The 14157-nt window shown below is 71.8% G+C and overlaps 1 protein-coding gene across 1 annotated transcript in view; it reads right to left on the bottom strand.

Moving 5' to 3' along the window:
- Positions 1–1197: 1197 nt before the first annotated feature.
- FAT3 (FAT atypical cadherin 3) overlaps positions 1198–14157 on the bottom strand; it is a 123255-nt gene continuing 110295 nt past the window's right edge. Inside the window, 12 exon segments of the mRNA XM_037504725.1 lie at positions 1198–1368; positions 1371–1793; positions 2103–2138; positions 2554–2613; positions 3535–3657; positions 4310–4935; positions 5050–5203; positions 5278–5737; positions 6155–6312; positions 7124–7258; positions 10643–11441; positions 13045–13242. Of these exon segments, the coding sequence (XP_037360622.1) occupies positions 1211–1368; positions 1371–1793; positions 2103–2138; positions 2554–2613; positions 3535–3657; positions 4310–4935; positions 5050–5203; positions 5278–5737; positions 6155–6312; positions 7124–7258; positions 10643–11441; positions 13045–13242 (3330 nt within the window). The 3' untranslated portion in view covers positions 1198–1210.

The raw sequence follows: 14157 nt of genomic DNA, 5'->3' as shown, positions 1-14157 counted from the left end.
TAGTGCGGTCACTTACTCCCAGGCCCCGGGGTCTGCGCGGAGAGGCGGCTGGAGGGGTGCGGGCTGAGCGGAGCCCCTGGGCCCTGCACCAGCGTCCCGGGCGCCTCCCCGGTCAGTTCTGGGGACGCGGGCCGGCGCCCAGGCAGCTGCGATGCAGCGGGTCCGAGCGAGGCCAGTCGTCACCTCTGCTCAGACTCAGGTTCAGGGGTGACCGTTGTAACCAAACGCCATGTTTTTTTTCTTTTGTGGCGCAGCTTTGACCCGGGGGTATAAATGGCCGTGCCCAAGTCACGTCGGCGGGACGAGGAGGCAGGGTCCGGCGTTTCTCTACCGTCACAGAGGCCGAGGCAGGCCGGCCCGGCAGGGACACGGCAGCGCCCGTCAGCTGCGCGGAAGGGCCCCTCGGCGCGAGCACCCCCGGGCCCGACACGCCCCCTCGGTCCACGCGCGGGCCCTGCTCGGCTTTCTTCTCTTTAAAACAACACCGCAGTGCAACCAACGACGGCGCTGCCGGCTGGGACAACACGAACGGCTCCGCGCCGGCGAGGCTGGCGGGGATCGGGCGGAAGGCGTCCAGCAGACCCTGCTTCCTCCAGGGAGCGAGTCCCGGCGACACCAGAGCCCCCACCCGCGGCGCCGTGGCCAGGCCGGCCCTCCCTTCCCTGGCGCCCGGCGCAAGGGCGGCCGCTGCAGCCCCACCGGGCCGCGGCCGCCAGGACCAAGCGCGCAGCCCCGCAGAGACCCGAGCCGCCGCCCGGCTCTCCCTCGGCGCCTTCCTCAGGGTCCAGCAGCGCCCACCCCGGCCCTGAGCGCGCCCAGAGGGGACGGTGAGCCAGACGCCGCCCCGCCCCGCCCCGCCCCGCCCCACCTGGACAGCGGCGGCCGCTTGACACGAGGGTTTTAAAGGCTTCGGCCAATCCTCTCGTTCCACGACACGTGTTTCTCTTTTCTTTCGCCTAAAAGACTGACTTTCCCCAATCGCAGCGACTGTCTTCACGGCCCCCTCGCCGGCTGGGAGTGACCCCACGGGGCCGGCCGCTGGGCTGCGCGGGCCCCGCCGGGGCGAGGCAGAGCGTCCGCCAGAGCACGCGCGGCTTGCCGCAGCCGCAGGCCCGTCTCCGGGCGGCCTGCCTGGACAGGGGCCCCCGAGTCCCGCGGGGCCGCCGTCCTCCCTCCACCCCGGCCCTGCCCCTCGCCTCCCGGGCTGACCTCACACCTGGGTCTGGTGCTGCGTCTCCAGGAAGGGCAGGTGGCAGCCGGGCTCGCTCCCACCCCCACTGTCACCCACGGCCAGCCCGGGCCCGTCCAGGCCGCAGCTGGAGGACACGTCCGGGGCCCAGGCGCCTCTGGGGTTGTGCAAGGACAGGGGGTCGCCGCTGGGGGGGCGGCCGGCTCCGGGGCCCTGGGCAGACTCCCTGCGAACGTGCTGAAGGGGCAGGTGGTGGGGTCGGGGGCGTCGTGGGGGCAGGGGTGGGGCGGCAGGTACTGGCTGGGGTGGAAGTGTGGCCGGCGGCGGCAGCCCGGGCTCAGCGGCCTGGCCAGGGCCAGGGCCTCGTCCTGGTCGGGGCCGTCCCTGGGCAGCGGCGGCGGCAGCTGGTCCTGGCTCAGGAAGTCCTCCTCGGGCGGCGGCGGGTACTCACTGTCCACGTCGTAGCCGCCCAGGTAGTACTCGCTGTCCAGCTCCCGCGCTGCCCCGGCCGCCGGCGTCCCCTCGGGGCCCTCGTAGTGCGGCGCCTCCTCGATGTCCGGCAGGCGGGCCCCCGGCATCCAGTCCGACGTGTCCCAGTGGTAGGCTGCGGGGCGGGGAGCACAGTGACCGGGGTGGCCAGCAGCCGACCCTGCAGCCCAGGCGCTGGCTTCCCGGGCAGGGTGGCGCCTGGGGCCGTGACCTCACACACCGCTGGCCACCCCAGGCCCCTCCCCGCCCCCCTCAGGCCACTCGCCACATGCGGAGCTTGTGGGCCACATGCGCGGGGAGGCCCTTGGGCGGGGGGGGGCGGGGGGAGCCGTGAGACGCGGCACATGCACAGCCCAGAGGAGAGCAGCTGGGGGGGCACAAAAGGAGCAAGCAGAACGCTACTCTGGGCCTGCCTGCCGGTCACCTCGGTTGTAGTTCTGTCCTTGATCCACGATGGACACTGTTCAGACACAAAGCGAGAGGCGAGGCTGACGGGGGCCGCGGGCAGGGCAAGAACCCCGGCCGGTGCCGGAGGATGGCAGGCGGCGGCCGCCCGCCCCGGGCCCGGCCTCCAGAGCCGCGGGGCCGCGGCCGGAAGGCGGTCAGCCTGCAGGCTGCAGCCCCACGTCCGGGGCCCGCCCCTTGGACCAGCCGCTCAGGAGCCCACGAGAGGCGGATTCCACGCTCCCCGCCGCCAGTGGGACGGACGTCTCTCGGCGGATTTTCAGAAGAGCCCGCCGTGCAGGCCGCCCGCCCGGAGCAGCATGCAGGGCCCTGGAGGCCGCCTGTGCCCGCCGCTGGCCGCGTCCACCCCACACTAAGCCACACGCTGGCACCCCGGGACCCTCCGTGGAGGCCATGGTGGGAGCAAGTACCTTCGTCCTCTATAGTGTCAACGACATTGCTGACAAGCTGAATGACAGTCACTATGGAGGCTTGTGGCCGGAAGAGAAGGCGGGAGGAGAGGACAGGTCAGGTGAGTGACACGTGGCGCCCACAGCGGCTCTCAGCCGCCGCCCCCCCCCCGCCCCGACGCCATGGCGCGGCCGCAGCACCGCAGCCCCCACGGCCTCGCAGGGACACCGGGCAGGCGGGGTCTCCAGCCCCGAGCCCTCAACAGCAGCAACGCCGGCCGGTCCTCCAGAAAGGCTCGCTGGGCAGACAGCTGGGCACCGTTCTGCCGGAATGTCGGGGACGTTCTTTGAGACACTGAGCTTCTCAGGGGCCGAGGCTTGGGGGAGAACACCCCCTGCCGCGCGGGACAGTGCCTGCTGTGGGCAGGGCCTCTGCAGCCCCTGACCTCCCGCCCATGGAGCCCCGCCAGCCCGCTCCTGGCACAGCGGCCTCAGCCTCACAGACCGCTGGACGGCCGGGCTGTCCACACGCCGCCTTGGGGCTCTGGGGGCCTCTGGGCTTGGCACTCGTCCGCGAGAACTGGACACTCCTGCTCGTGGGGCGGCCGGGCACGCCCTCCGGCAAAGAGCTAAGCGGGGCGCACGGGCAGCCGTAGGGGCTGCCTGGAGGGCAAACGCTCCGGCCTCTCCTGCGGTGGGAGGGAGGCAGGCCTGCACACGGGGCAGGCGTGTGGCCATTGTCCCCGGGAGCTGCCTGCAGCCACGGTGCACGACGCAGGCGCACGCCAGGGGCCAGAGTGCTGTGGGGGGCAGTTGCATGGAGGGGCCGTGGGGATCAGGCTCTGGGGGGGTGTGCACGCACAGAGGAGGTGGAGAGGCGCCCGCCGTCGTGTTGTGTCCCGGGGCAGAGCCGGCCCCTGTGGCATCACAGCCTACACTGACCACCCTGGCCCGCCACGCCCCCCCCCCCCCCCCAGGACGGGAGCCCAGGCCCGGCCTCACCGTTGTCATCTCCCGAGTCCGACTGGAAAGAGCTCAGGGACTGCACTTCCGAGCTGCTGCCCTTGTTGCTGCCTGAGAAGCACGTCCCGTCCCCGGGGTCCTCGGCCCCTCTGTCCTGGTGGACTGCAGGGATAGAGCAGAGTAGCCCAGTCACTGGGGCCCTCCTGGCCTGGCCCCAGGCACGTTGCTGCCAGGAGTAACCTCGCTGTACGGTTCTGGACCCGGCGACCCCCATCGGCGCCCTCGGCCCCGCGAGCTTTGAGCGGAGACTCCCGGATGGACGCTCAGGGCCTCAGCAACAGAGCCCAGACCTGCCTCCCGCCTCCGGGCGCCTTTCCCAGATCTCCCAGCCAGCCTTCCTGCCGGCGGACCCCGCAGGAGGGCCCACGGGAAGACGCCCGGCTGCCCGCCCTCCTGCGCATCTGGGGCTGGTCTCGGTCATCAGTCAGAGCTGGCTTTGGCCTCTGCCCTCGCTGCTGCCCAGCTGCCCTGCAGCACCAGCTCCCCTCCTCAGCTGGGATCCCCAACACGCCACCCGCCCCTCCCCGGTCCTGTAGGCGTCTGCCTGGACCAGACCACTCTCCTCCCGACCGCCCAGGGCACAGCCCGGGTGTGGGGACCGAGTGCGCTTGGGCGCCTGCAGCCGGCACGGGCCCCACCCCCGCTCCGGGGTTTAGCTTTCCCCAAGCCGGGCTTTTGCGGGGCACACTCCAGGAGAATGTCCGTAGGCCGGGGACTTGGCTGTCTCCCCAGCCCCTCCGTGCGCCCCACTCACTGTCGGGGCCCGCGTCCCAGCCGCCCTTGCGGATGGAGTCGCAGTCCGAGCGGCAGGGCGACACGGTGGGCAGGTTGGGCGCCACGCTGCACACCACCACGCCGCGGCGCGCCGGCAGGATGCGTGGCGACTCGGGGTGGAAGGTGGTCATCTCCTGGTGCTCGGCCCCCAGCGCGTCGGCGGCCTTGTCCAGGTTGCCCCTGGAGTCGCTCTGGAAGCAGGGCGTGTAGGCCATGGGGCGCACGGGCACCTGCGGGGGCTCCCCGGCGCGCAGGCCGCGGAAGGCTGCGCCGTTGGTCTTGCGCAGCAGCGCGGCGGCCGCGGGGTCCCGCACCAGCGCGATGTTGTTGCGCGAGTAGTGCTTGCGGAAGACCTTCCTGCGGAAGGCGGCGAACACCGCCACCAGCACCAGGATGACCAGCAGCACCGTGGCGAGGCCCACCAGCTCCTCCTTGCCCACGTAGGCCTGGCCGGCCCGGATGTCGGGCACGAGCACTGGCCGCAGCGCGCAGCGCGGGCCCACGAAGCCACGCGTGCAGTTGCAGGCGAAGGAACCGAACACGTTCACGCAGGCGCCCCCGTTCTCGCACTCCTCGCGCGCGCACTCGTCCACGTCGTCCTCGCACCTGCGGCAGACACGTGTGCTCAGCGCGGGGAGGGGTGTCCATGTGCCCCACGCCCAGGCCACCGCCAGGCACCAGCGCCCCCAGCACTGCCTCCCGTGCAGCCGTGGCCCTTACCTGAGGCCCGTGAGGCCCGCGCCGCAGCTGCAGGTGAAGGCGCCGCCCGCCACGTGGCAGGAGCCGCCGTTGCGGCATGGGTTGGGGAAGCAGGCCGTGACCTCCGCCTCGCAGTTCCTCCCGGTGAAGTGGGAGAGGCAGGCGCACTGGTAGCCTAGGGAGGGTGGCCCGTGAGCCCTGTGGGTCGTCCCCCCGGCCCCCCCACCGGCCTGTGCAGGGGCCACTCACCTCCCGACGGCAGGCCGCTGCAGCTGCCCCCGTGCTGGCATGGGCCGCGCGCGCAGGCGTCGGGGTAGAGCACGCAGCCCAGCCGGAGCTCGGTCAGGCCCACCACCTCGGCGAAGCTGCTGCGCTTGTTCTGCAGCGGCAGCTCGTGGCCGTTGAGCACCACGGCGTCCAGGCAACCCTGGAAGCCGCTCAGCACCGGTGCGGCCCGCGCCTCCGCCGCGCCGCCCACCTGCACCTGCGCCCCGAAGTACACGGCCGTGTCAGCGCGCAGCTTCTGGAAGTAGAGGGGCGCGCGGCGGCGCTCCACGTAGCTGTCGTCCAGGGACAGGCTGGTGGAGTTGCGGTTGAGCTCCAGGGACACCCAGTGCCAGCTGCCGTCGTTGACCGCGCGGCCCGAGATGCCCAGGATGCCCGGGCCCGTGCCGCAGTCCAGCTGGAACCACAGCTTGCCGTCCACGATCTGCAGAGGGGCACGCCACGTCAGGCGCCCGCGCAGGGTCCTGGCCCGCCCGGCCCGCCCGGGGCACCTCCTCTTGGCCAGCAGGGGTGACGGGGGAGCAGGGTAGCGGCTCAGGTCCACCTCCAGGTGGGGTGCGCCCCAGAGCCGCGTGCAGTGTGCTTTCACGGCGACAGGTGCTGTGGGCTGAGCACGAATCTGGGGGGTTTCTGAGGTTGGAGACAACCCTGCGTGGGCCATGCGGAATCTTCTCTGGCCGGGTCTCCAACAGGGTGGTCGGGCACAGGCGTGAGGCCCAAGGGCTGTGCCGTGGGCCCCGGCCAGCCCCGAGGGAGGTGCACACACGGGCCGCTGCCCCGGGTTGGGACCCCTCCACGTGCCGGACACAGGGCCCCAGCGCCCCGCCCCAGCGCCTGTTACCTTGAGGGTGAGGCAGGGGCCGGCGCGCGTGTGCATGACGACCCCGGAGCCCTGCAGGGTGCGCAGCCGCAGCGCCAGCCGGAAGGCCTCCTCCCTGCTGTCCTCCGAGAGCCGGTACTTGATGTAGCTGTTGCCCGCGAAGCTGAGCGACGAGTGTCCTGAAGGGGCCGGGGAGAGGACGGGCGGCTGCAAACACCCGCTGTGGGGGCAGCCACGCGCCAGGCGGGGTGGAGGGGGTCGTGGGGGGCGAGGCGGCGGACCAGGCCTGCGTGTGGGAAGGGGTCGGCGGCCAGCTCTGGGCTCAGGCTGAGCCGGGGCCGCCAGCGGGACCCTCCCCTCCCCGCAGCTGCGTCCGGGCGCCTGCAACGGGAGCGCCCTGGCTGCCACGGTCAGGACCCTGGGCCGGGTGCCTGGGCCCCGAAGCTCAGCAGAGTGCTGGGCCAGCGGCGGGCATGACCGTCTCTGATTCGCACTGAAAGCCCTGTCAGAGCCACCCTCGCTTCCTCCTACGAGGCCAGCTGCCGAGCCCCAGGACAGCCCCTCGCGGGCGCGGGCCCGAGAAGCACTGAGACGGGGCCGTCAGGGTCGCGGGTGGAGACATCCCACCCACGGAGTCCCCTCTGGGGCCACGGCTGCCTCTGCGTTCCGGGACCCGCCTGCGCCAGGGGCTCCGGACTGGTGGCTCAGCCCCCCGAGTGGCCTCTGCTCCGCGCTGTGGCTTCATGTGGCCATGGCAGCCCCAGAGCGGGCCAGGGAGCTGGATCCGCGACCCGAGCAGTGGCCCCTGCTCTCCCTGATGTGGCAGCCTCACCACGACCGGCCCCGGGAGCGCGGTCCCTGTCCTGGCAGCGCCCGGCACACCTCCCCAGCAGCCAGGCTCTCGCTGGGGCCCACTGGGAGGAAGTCGAGTGGACATGTGCTGTCGGGGCCAGCATCCTGACTCAGGCGAGGCGTGGACCCCGTCCGCACCTGAGCACTCGCCGAGCTTCCCCGGGGGACACTGGCACAGGAACGGCCGCGGGCTGGCCTCGTAGCCCACGCACTGCATGTCTCCCGGACACGGCTTCTCCACGCAGGGGTCGTCGGCGCCCGGACACAGTCCTCCTGCCACAGAGAGAGCCACGGTCAGTGCGAAGGGGGCAGGGCGTGGCCAGCCACGGAGCTGCTCCGGGCTGAAGCTGCAGCGGGAGTTGCCCCCTGACCAGGGCCGGGGAAGCTGCAGGGCTTCCCAGAGCGGGCGCGGCGAGGAGTGGAATGCCCCCCCGAAACTCAGGGTGGACTGATGTGGCTTAGAAGGGTGTGGGGTTCAGGGAGGGGGGCTGAGGCCCCTCCAGGAAAAGCTTCTCCAGAGTCCTGTCAGAATGAGCGTCCCTGGGGGGACCCTCCCACCCGCAGAGGCAGGTTCATCACGGAGACGGGCCGGACCCCTGGGCCGGAGGGTGGGAGGGCGGGTGAGCTCGCCCTGCGGGGCCTTCTCCGGGCTCGGCCTGTGGCTGCGTCAGGCCGGGGCTGCCTGGGGGCCGGGCTCCCTGCGCGCCCGCGCCTCCGCACTTCCCGCGGCTCCCACAGCCGTGGCCTCCCCCCTCCCCACCGGGTCTGCCCGCGAGCCCCCAGACTCAGCCTCCACCGCAGACGTCGCAAGGGGCAGCTGCTTCTGGAGAGGGAGACATTTCTGAGGAAAAGCCTGACCGGTCTGATGTGCTGGGCCGCGTGGCCCTTGCGTCCTAACCACCCCCCCCCCGCCCGGCCCCTGTCCTGGTCCCGGTGGCTGCGCCCTGCCAGCTGCAGGCGCCCGCGACGGGGAGGCTCCTCTCCGCCTGTCTGAGGCTCACACCCGAGAAGAAGGCCCAGAGGGAGGTCCCGGGAGCACCCGCGAGGAGGCGGCACTCAGGCCCCAGTGGGTGACCCGCACCCAGCGTGACATACTTCACGCGCAATCAGGCTGCTGCCGGGGGGTGAGTTTAGGTGGGCGAAGACCACAGAGAAAGGGGGTACCCCCGAGCAGCCTGCCGCCGGCTGCTCAGGCTCTCTTCACCCCTGGGTTAAAGCAAAAGCTGCAAGGCAGCTGGCGGCAGCCAGCCCCGGCTCCTGTTCCTCTGCTGGCCTCACGCAGACCCAGGTCCCCCCCCCCCAACCCCGCCCCACGCCGGCCCCGCGATCCCGCTGGGCGCACAGGAGCGGCGACGAGACAGGTGTGTCCTGGGTTTAACGACATTCGAGCGAGCCCGGCGGTGCTGCCGCCAGCGCTGGCCCCAGAGGCTGCTTTTCCTTTCCTCCAAACAGGCGTCCGGGCCGGGGTCTGCCTGCTGAGGCTCTGAACATCCTCTGGGGTCCCCCTGGTCCCCCTGCCAGAAGGCCCAGAGTGGGGCTCCAGCTCTGCTGTGTGTCCACTCAGCCACGCTTCGCTCCCTCGTGGCTCCAGAGAGCCTGAAGGCCGAGTGGCGCCCGGGTGGTGAGTGACCGCCCCCAGCTGGACATGGATGTGGGCAGAGTGGCTCCTCCCTGGGGAGGCGGCTGCCACGACAGAGCAGGCTCCCGCAGCCAAATGGGGTGAGGGCACCCGCGTCCCCATGCTGGGCGGGAAGCCAGGCTCCTCTGGGACGTCCAGGGCCTTGCCCCCGTGGCGTTTAGCTCATGGACTGTCACCGGGTCGTCCAGGCCTGAGTAGGCTGCTAGGTGAGCAAGACGGCCTTGCCTGGCGGTCTGGACGCGGCCTGCTCTCGGCGGCCGTCAGGGCCAAGCGCAGCTGGAGCGACCCCAGCCCAAGGAGCAGGCTGCACGCCCCGCTCCGGTGGCCACCCCAGCAGGTGGTGGGAGCTGGTCAGAGAGTGGACATGCTTGCGGAAGGTGAGGCGGGTAGCCGTCCTCTCGGGCCTCCCTTCCCCGCTGAATCCAGCGCTGCTCTCCCCGGGGGTGTGGATGTGCCCCCTCAAAGGGGGCGAGCAGCCCAGGCGGGCACCTCCAGCCCAGGCGGCCCAGGGCGTCGGCACCGTGGCTTCCGGGAGGGGTCGGGTCGCAGGACGAGAACCGGACCCCACAGAGCCAGGGCTCCCTGGGAGTGCGCACCTGACGGGGTCCCGAGGGTGCAGCGCTGCCCCCACGCCCCCTCCAGGAGGCCCTGCAGTCTGCCTCCTGCCCCGCCGGTGGGCTCGGGCGAGTCCTTGGACCTGGCCTGGGGCCCCTGGCACCCACGTCCCCGAAAGCTCTGCGCCATCCACAGAGGGCTGTCCCCCGCCCCACCCGCCCCTGCCCCTGGCTTCTCCCCGATTCTGCTGCAGACTCCCCTGCGGCAGACGCCAGGCAGAGCTCCCGCGGCCTTTCACTGGGGTGGCGCCCGGAGCGCGGGGATTAACGAGCTGGGTGGCCCCCGAGCCCTTGAGCCCGCCGTCCCTCTGGTAGCCCGCTCGCCGGCCTGGCCTGGGCACGTCAGTCTGGCCACAAGGAGGCCCAGGCGGCAGGGCGGCGGCTCACTCCACACACGCTGGGCGCCTGGTGGGGAAGGCGTACCCCGGGCTGCGTGCTCCGGGCCCACACCTGGCCACAGCGGGGCCATCGTGGAGCGACACCCAGGAGAGGCGGAGAGAGGCCGGGACACGCCGGTCTGTGAGGCACTGAGGTTCCTCTACCGCGCCTGCTCGCCCAGCGCTGCCGAGAAGCTTCCAGAGGGACGCGGCCAGGGCCCTGCCCTCCCCGAGAACATAAAGCCACGTTCTGCAAATGCCTCTCCCTGGACAGAGGCCTCCCAGCCACGCTCTCTCAGGTGGTACCAACGCCTTAGTCGAGGGCAGTGAACTCACGGCTCCCGGTCAGGGAGGGGCCGGCGGGGCCAGCAGAGGAGCTGTGCTCTCCCGGGGCCAGGCAGGTGGCCAGCAAAGGCCGGGGCTCTGGCACTCAGCTTGCGCTGGCCTGACCTCGGCTGCCCAGGAGACTCCGCCCCCACGGTGCTCCCGGGCCTCGGGCCTGTCCTCCAGGCAAGCAGACCTGCTGCCCCCGCCTGTGCACAGCCCCCCGCTGCCCCGCTGCTGTCCGGAGTCTGGCACCCCTCTGCGGCCGGCACCTTCAGTGGGGTGCGGAGCCCACATGCCCCCCACACTGCCTTGCCCCCCTGCCGCAGGCCGGGCCGAGACGCTGGGTCTGCTCCAGCTGGCCGTACTGCCCAGGGGCAGGGCCTCTCCCCGCCACTCCAAGGGGCCCGCAGGCCCTGAAGCCGCCCTGGCCTTGGCCCCGTCCGCCGGCTCTCGCTCCCCGCCCGCTCCCAGCCTACTTCTCATGCGGGGTGCAGCTCCACCCCAGCGCCCCCAGTGGCCTCCCTGGCTTCGGGGCTCCGCCTCTGCTGGGGCTCCGCGCGTGTCCGCCTGCCTGTGTGCTGGGAGCTGCCGGCTCAGGGCACGCTGTCCTGGCACCCCGCGCCTCCCTGCTCCCTCAGGGAGCCCCAAGGGCTCAGCGGGGGTGGGGGGCGGGCGCCCCAAGGCACGTGGGCGCACTCACCGTTGCAGGCACAGCGCGCGCTCCTGTGGAAGCGCGGGCACACGAAGCTGGTGCGTGCCGTGCTGTAGGTCAGCAGCGCGTGCGAGTCCAGCGACAGCGTCTGCTCGCAGTGCTGCTCCTGGCAGTCCAGCCCCGAGCAGTTCTTCTCCAGGATGGCGGCAATGCGCACGGTGCTCTCCAGGTGCCGCCGCGCGCCCGACAGCTTCTGGATCAGGTAGGCCGGCTTGTAGAAGTCGCGGGGGCGCCTCTCCACGGCGAACAGCATGTCCAGCTGGCGTGCGCCGGGCGCGGGCTGGATGCTGGCGATGCGCAGGCTGTCCTGCTTCTGCGTGAGCACCGCGGCCCGCAGCGCGCGCCGGAAGCCGTGCAGGTGCAGCCCCACGAAGTCCTCGGGGGACACGTCCTCCAGGCGCAGCGTGACCGTGTGCGGCAGCATCTCGCGCGCCAGCTGCTCCACGTGCACCACCACGCCCACCGGCACCTGGAAGCGGCCGTCGCTCACGGACACGTTCAGCACGTACTTGCCGCTGTCCAGGCCGCCCAGGGCCGTGATGCGCCCGTCGCGGCTGTCCACCTTGAACAGGCTCTTCTGCTCCGACGTTAGCGTGAAGGTGAGCGTGTCGTAGGCGTCCTGGTCGGCGGCGTGGACCTGGCCAATGACGCCCCCGGGGAAGTCGTCCTCCAGGGCCACGACGAAGACCTCCAGGGGCGTGGCCGTGGGCCTGTGCACGCTCTCCTGGATGACCCGCACGTGCACATAGGTGTGCGAGGCCTGCGGCGGCCGGCCCGAGTCCACGGCCTGAAACAGCCGGGGGAGAGGCAGGCTGAGGGCAGCCGAGGCGGCCCCACGGCCCCTCCGGCCCTGTCCAGCATCCAGTGGGGGTGATTTGCCACGCTGGCCAGTGCGGACACAGCGGGCGGGGGCAGGAGGACACAGGTGCCGCGGCCCTGGCCGGCAAGAAGTCTGTCTGGGATTCCTGGCGCTTCCCCGGGGGCCTTTCCATACCCTTGGGAAACCTCCTGGGGCGGCACGGTCTAGAGTGAAAACTGGCTCCCCCGGGGTACCACGGAGCCCCTTCTCCTCCCCGCCCCGGGGTTGGGCGGCCTCCCGATGAGACGGGGAGGGGCGCTGGGGAAGCCCGGGTGCACCCTGAGCTGCAGCCAGCCTCTGCGCCAGGTGGGGTAAGCGCCTGCGTCGCTGACCCCTGGAGTCCTTACACAAGACTGTGGCTGCTTTTGGGCAGTTCTCTGCGCCCCACTGGCCATCTGCCCCCCGTGATGGGCCCAGGGACCAGAGGGGCTGAGCGGACAGTCAGGAAGGAGACCTGGATGCCAGCTGGCCGGTCTCAGGAGAGGGTGAGCTGGGGTGTGGGGCAGAGGTCGCCGCCTCTCAGCCTCACCGGAGTCAGGTGAGAAAGAGGCCAGGAAGGCAAAGGGCGACAGACAGGCCTGTGCCCGAGAAGGGCTGAGTTCAGTCTGCGAAATGACCTTGGAAGGTCAGACCTGGAGGAGCAGCCAGACACCCCCTGGGGCACAGGCTGGTGGGGGGGGGGGCAGGAAGCCGGCAGGGGGCGTGCGGGGCGGGACTGGCAGCCGTTCTCACACTCCAGGTGAGGCCGACCAGGCTGCGGTCCGTCAGCCACTGTCCATCCCCCCAGGGGCAGCTGCCAGGAAAGTCTGGGTCCCAGTGAGGTTCCATTCATACAGAGCCAGGCCAGGGCTCGCCTGGGGTTTAGAGGGCGGTCAGAGGAGGGACGCGGCCTGGTGGGCACTGTAGTCAGGGACGGGTCAGAGGCTGAAGCCCGAGGGCGGCGTAGAGCAGGGAGGTGCCGGCTGGTGAGGCCCATGCTGGGTGAAGGCCGACTGACACGTGGCCAGGGGAGGAGGCCGTCTAGTGTCTACCAAATCCGGGCTGTGGAACCTGCTCCCTGGGGCCAGCGAGGCTGTGCTGGCCATGCAGCGCTCTGCGGGCTCCACCCGAGACAGGTGCCAGCCGTGCTCGGGCAGTGACCCTCAGGCCATGGTGCAGGGGCCACACGGGAGGGATGCAGGGCCGCACATGCAGGGCACAGGCACTGTCCCCACCCCAGGACATGGGTGCCCCGGGGGCCGGTGTGGCCGTGACAGCCCCTCAGCTTCTTGGAGGGGGCCTCGGCGCTGGCAGCTCAGCCTGGGCATCCGTGGGGCGCCTGCCGTGGCTCCGAGCCAGTCCACCACGCCTGCCCACAGGCTCCTGCTGGGTTCCCTCGAGGATGCTGGGACTCCAGGCCCTGGGGACCCAGCGGCCAGGATGCGGCAACTGCCGCTCTCCCCCAGGGACGTCCTCCCTGCCCCCGGCCCCCTCCGCCCGGGCGGCTTCTACGGGTGTGAAACAGCCTGAGCTGAAGCCCCGCCGGCCGCACCTGCACGCACAGCAGGAACTCGGGCGCCTGGGCCTGCCGGAACACCACGGCCGAGCGCAGCGTGCCCCGCGGGTCCACGGCGAAGGCCTGCTGCTCGTTCCCCGACAGGATGCCGAAGGAGAAGGGCGGCCCGTTGTGGAAGGAGTCCCTGTCGGCCACCACCAGCTGCACCACGCTGGTGCCCACCGGCTGGTTCTCCTGCGGGAGGGCGGAGGAAGGGGCGCTGTCACCTGAGTTGCGCTCACAAGGCCCCGGCCGCGGGCACGGCGCTGGGCCCGGGGAAGGCAGGGCCAGGGCGTCCCGAGGGCAGCAGGTGTTCCCTGGGGCTCCGCCGCGGACGTCCCGGAGGCCGGGGCCTGGTGTGCGCGGATTCCTCTGCGGCATTTCCAGGCGCCCGAGCCCACAGCTCTGCTGGGGCCGTGGAGGACTCTGTCGTCGAGGAGACGCCCGCTCCGCCACGCTTCTCGGGGGCAGAGACAGGTAGGGGCACCCTGGCTTGGGGGTGCTGCTCCGGGACCCCTGGGCCCCTGTTGTTGCCATGGAGACACAGGCCCGTCCTACTGCTTCCCGGGACCCGGAGACGCTGGGGGGGACGCTGTCTGAGGGGGACATGCAGCACAGACCTCAGAGAGACACAGCCTTGGCACCCCTTAGTTTGCCCCTGCTCTCAGTGGCCGTCTGGTCATCAAGATCGGGATCCCGGGCCTCTGGACACCAGGCCCCTGGAAGCTACAGCGGGAACTGGGTGGGCCCAGCCGGAACTGGACTGGGGCGGGCTGGAGAGGAGTGTGGGAGCCCAGTGCTGGGCAGCGTGGTCAGGCTGGTGGACGTGGCGTCACGTCCAGTGTGGAGCAGAAAACCGTTGTTTGGGGCTGGCAGACGGGGAGGGGAGGCTGAGAGCGGCCTGGAGGGGGGCCGGGGGGGCTGCGGGAATGCTCGCAGCTGGGCCAGGTTCACTTGCCTTCCCTCTGCCCATGAAGCCCCTGAACTCGGGGTTGATCCTGAGGCCAGAGTGGACCCGGCGGCTGGTTCTCCAGCGTCTCCGGGCCCCAGGTGAGGAGGGGTCCCCTCCTCTGTGTGCCCAGGAGGCGACCCTGCACTGGGCCCACCTGC

The sequence above is a fragment of the Talpa occidentalis genome, unplaced genomic scaffold, assembly GCF_014898055.3.
Source record: "Talpa occidentalis isolate TD23 unplaced genomic scaffold, MPIMG_talOcc4v2.1 talOcc4.12, whole genome shotgun sequence".
In the NCBI taxonomy this organism is placed as follows: Eukaryota; Metazoa; Chordata; class Mammalia; order Eulipotyphla; family Talpidae; genus Talpa; species Talpa occidentalis.
This window is presented reverse-complemented; position numbering and strand designations above follow the sequence as displayed.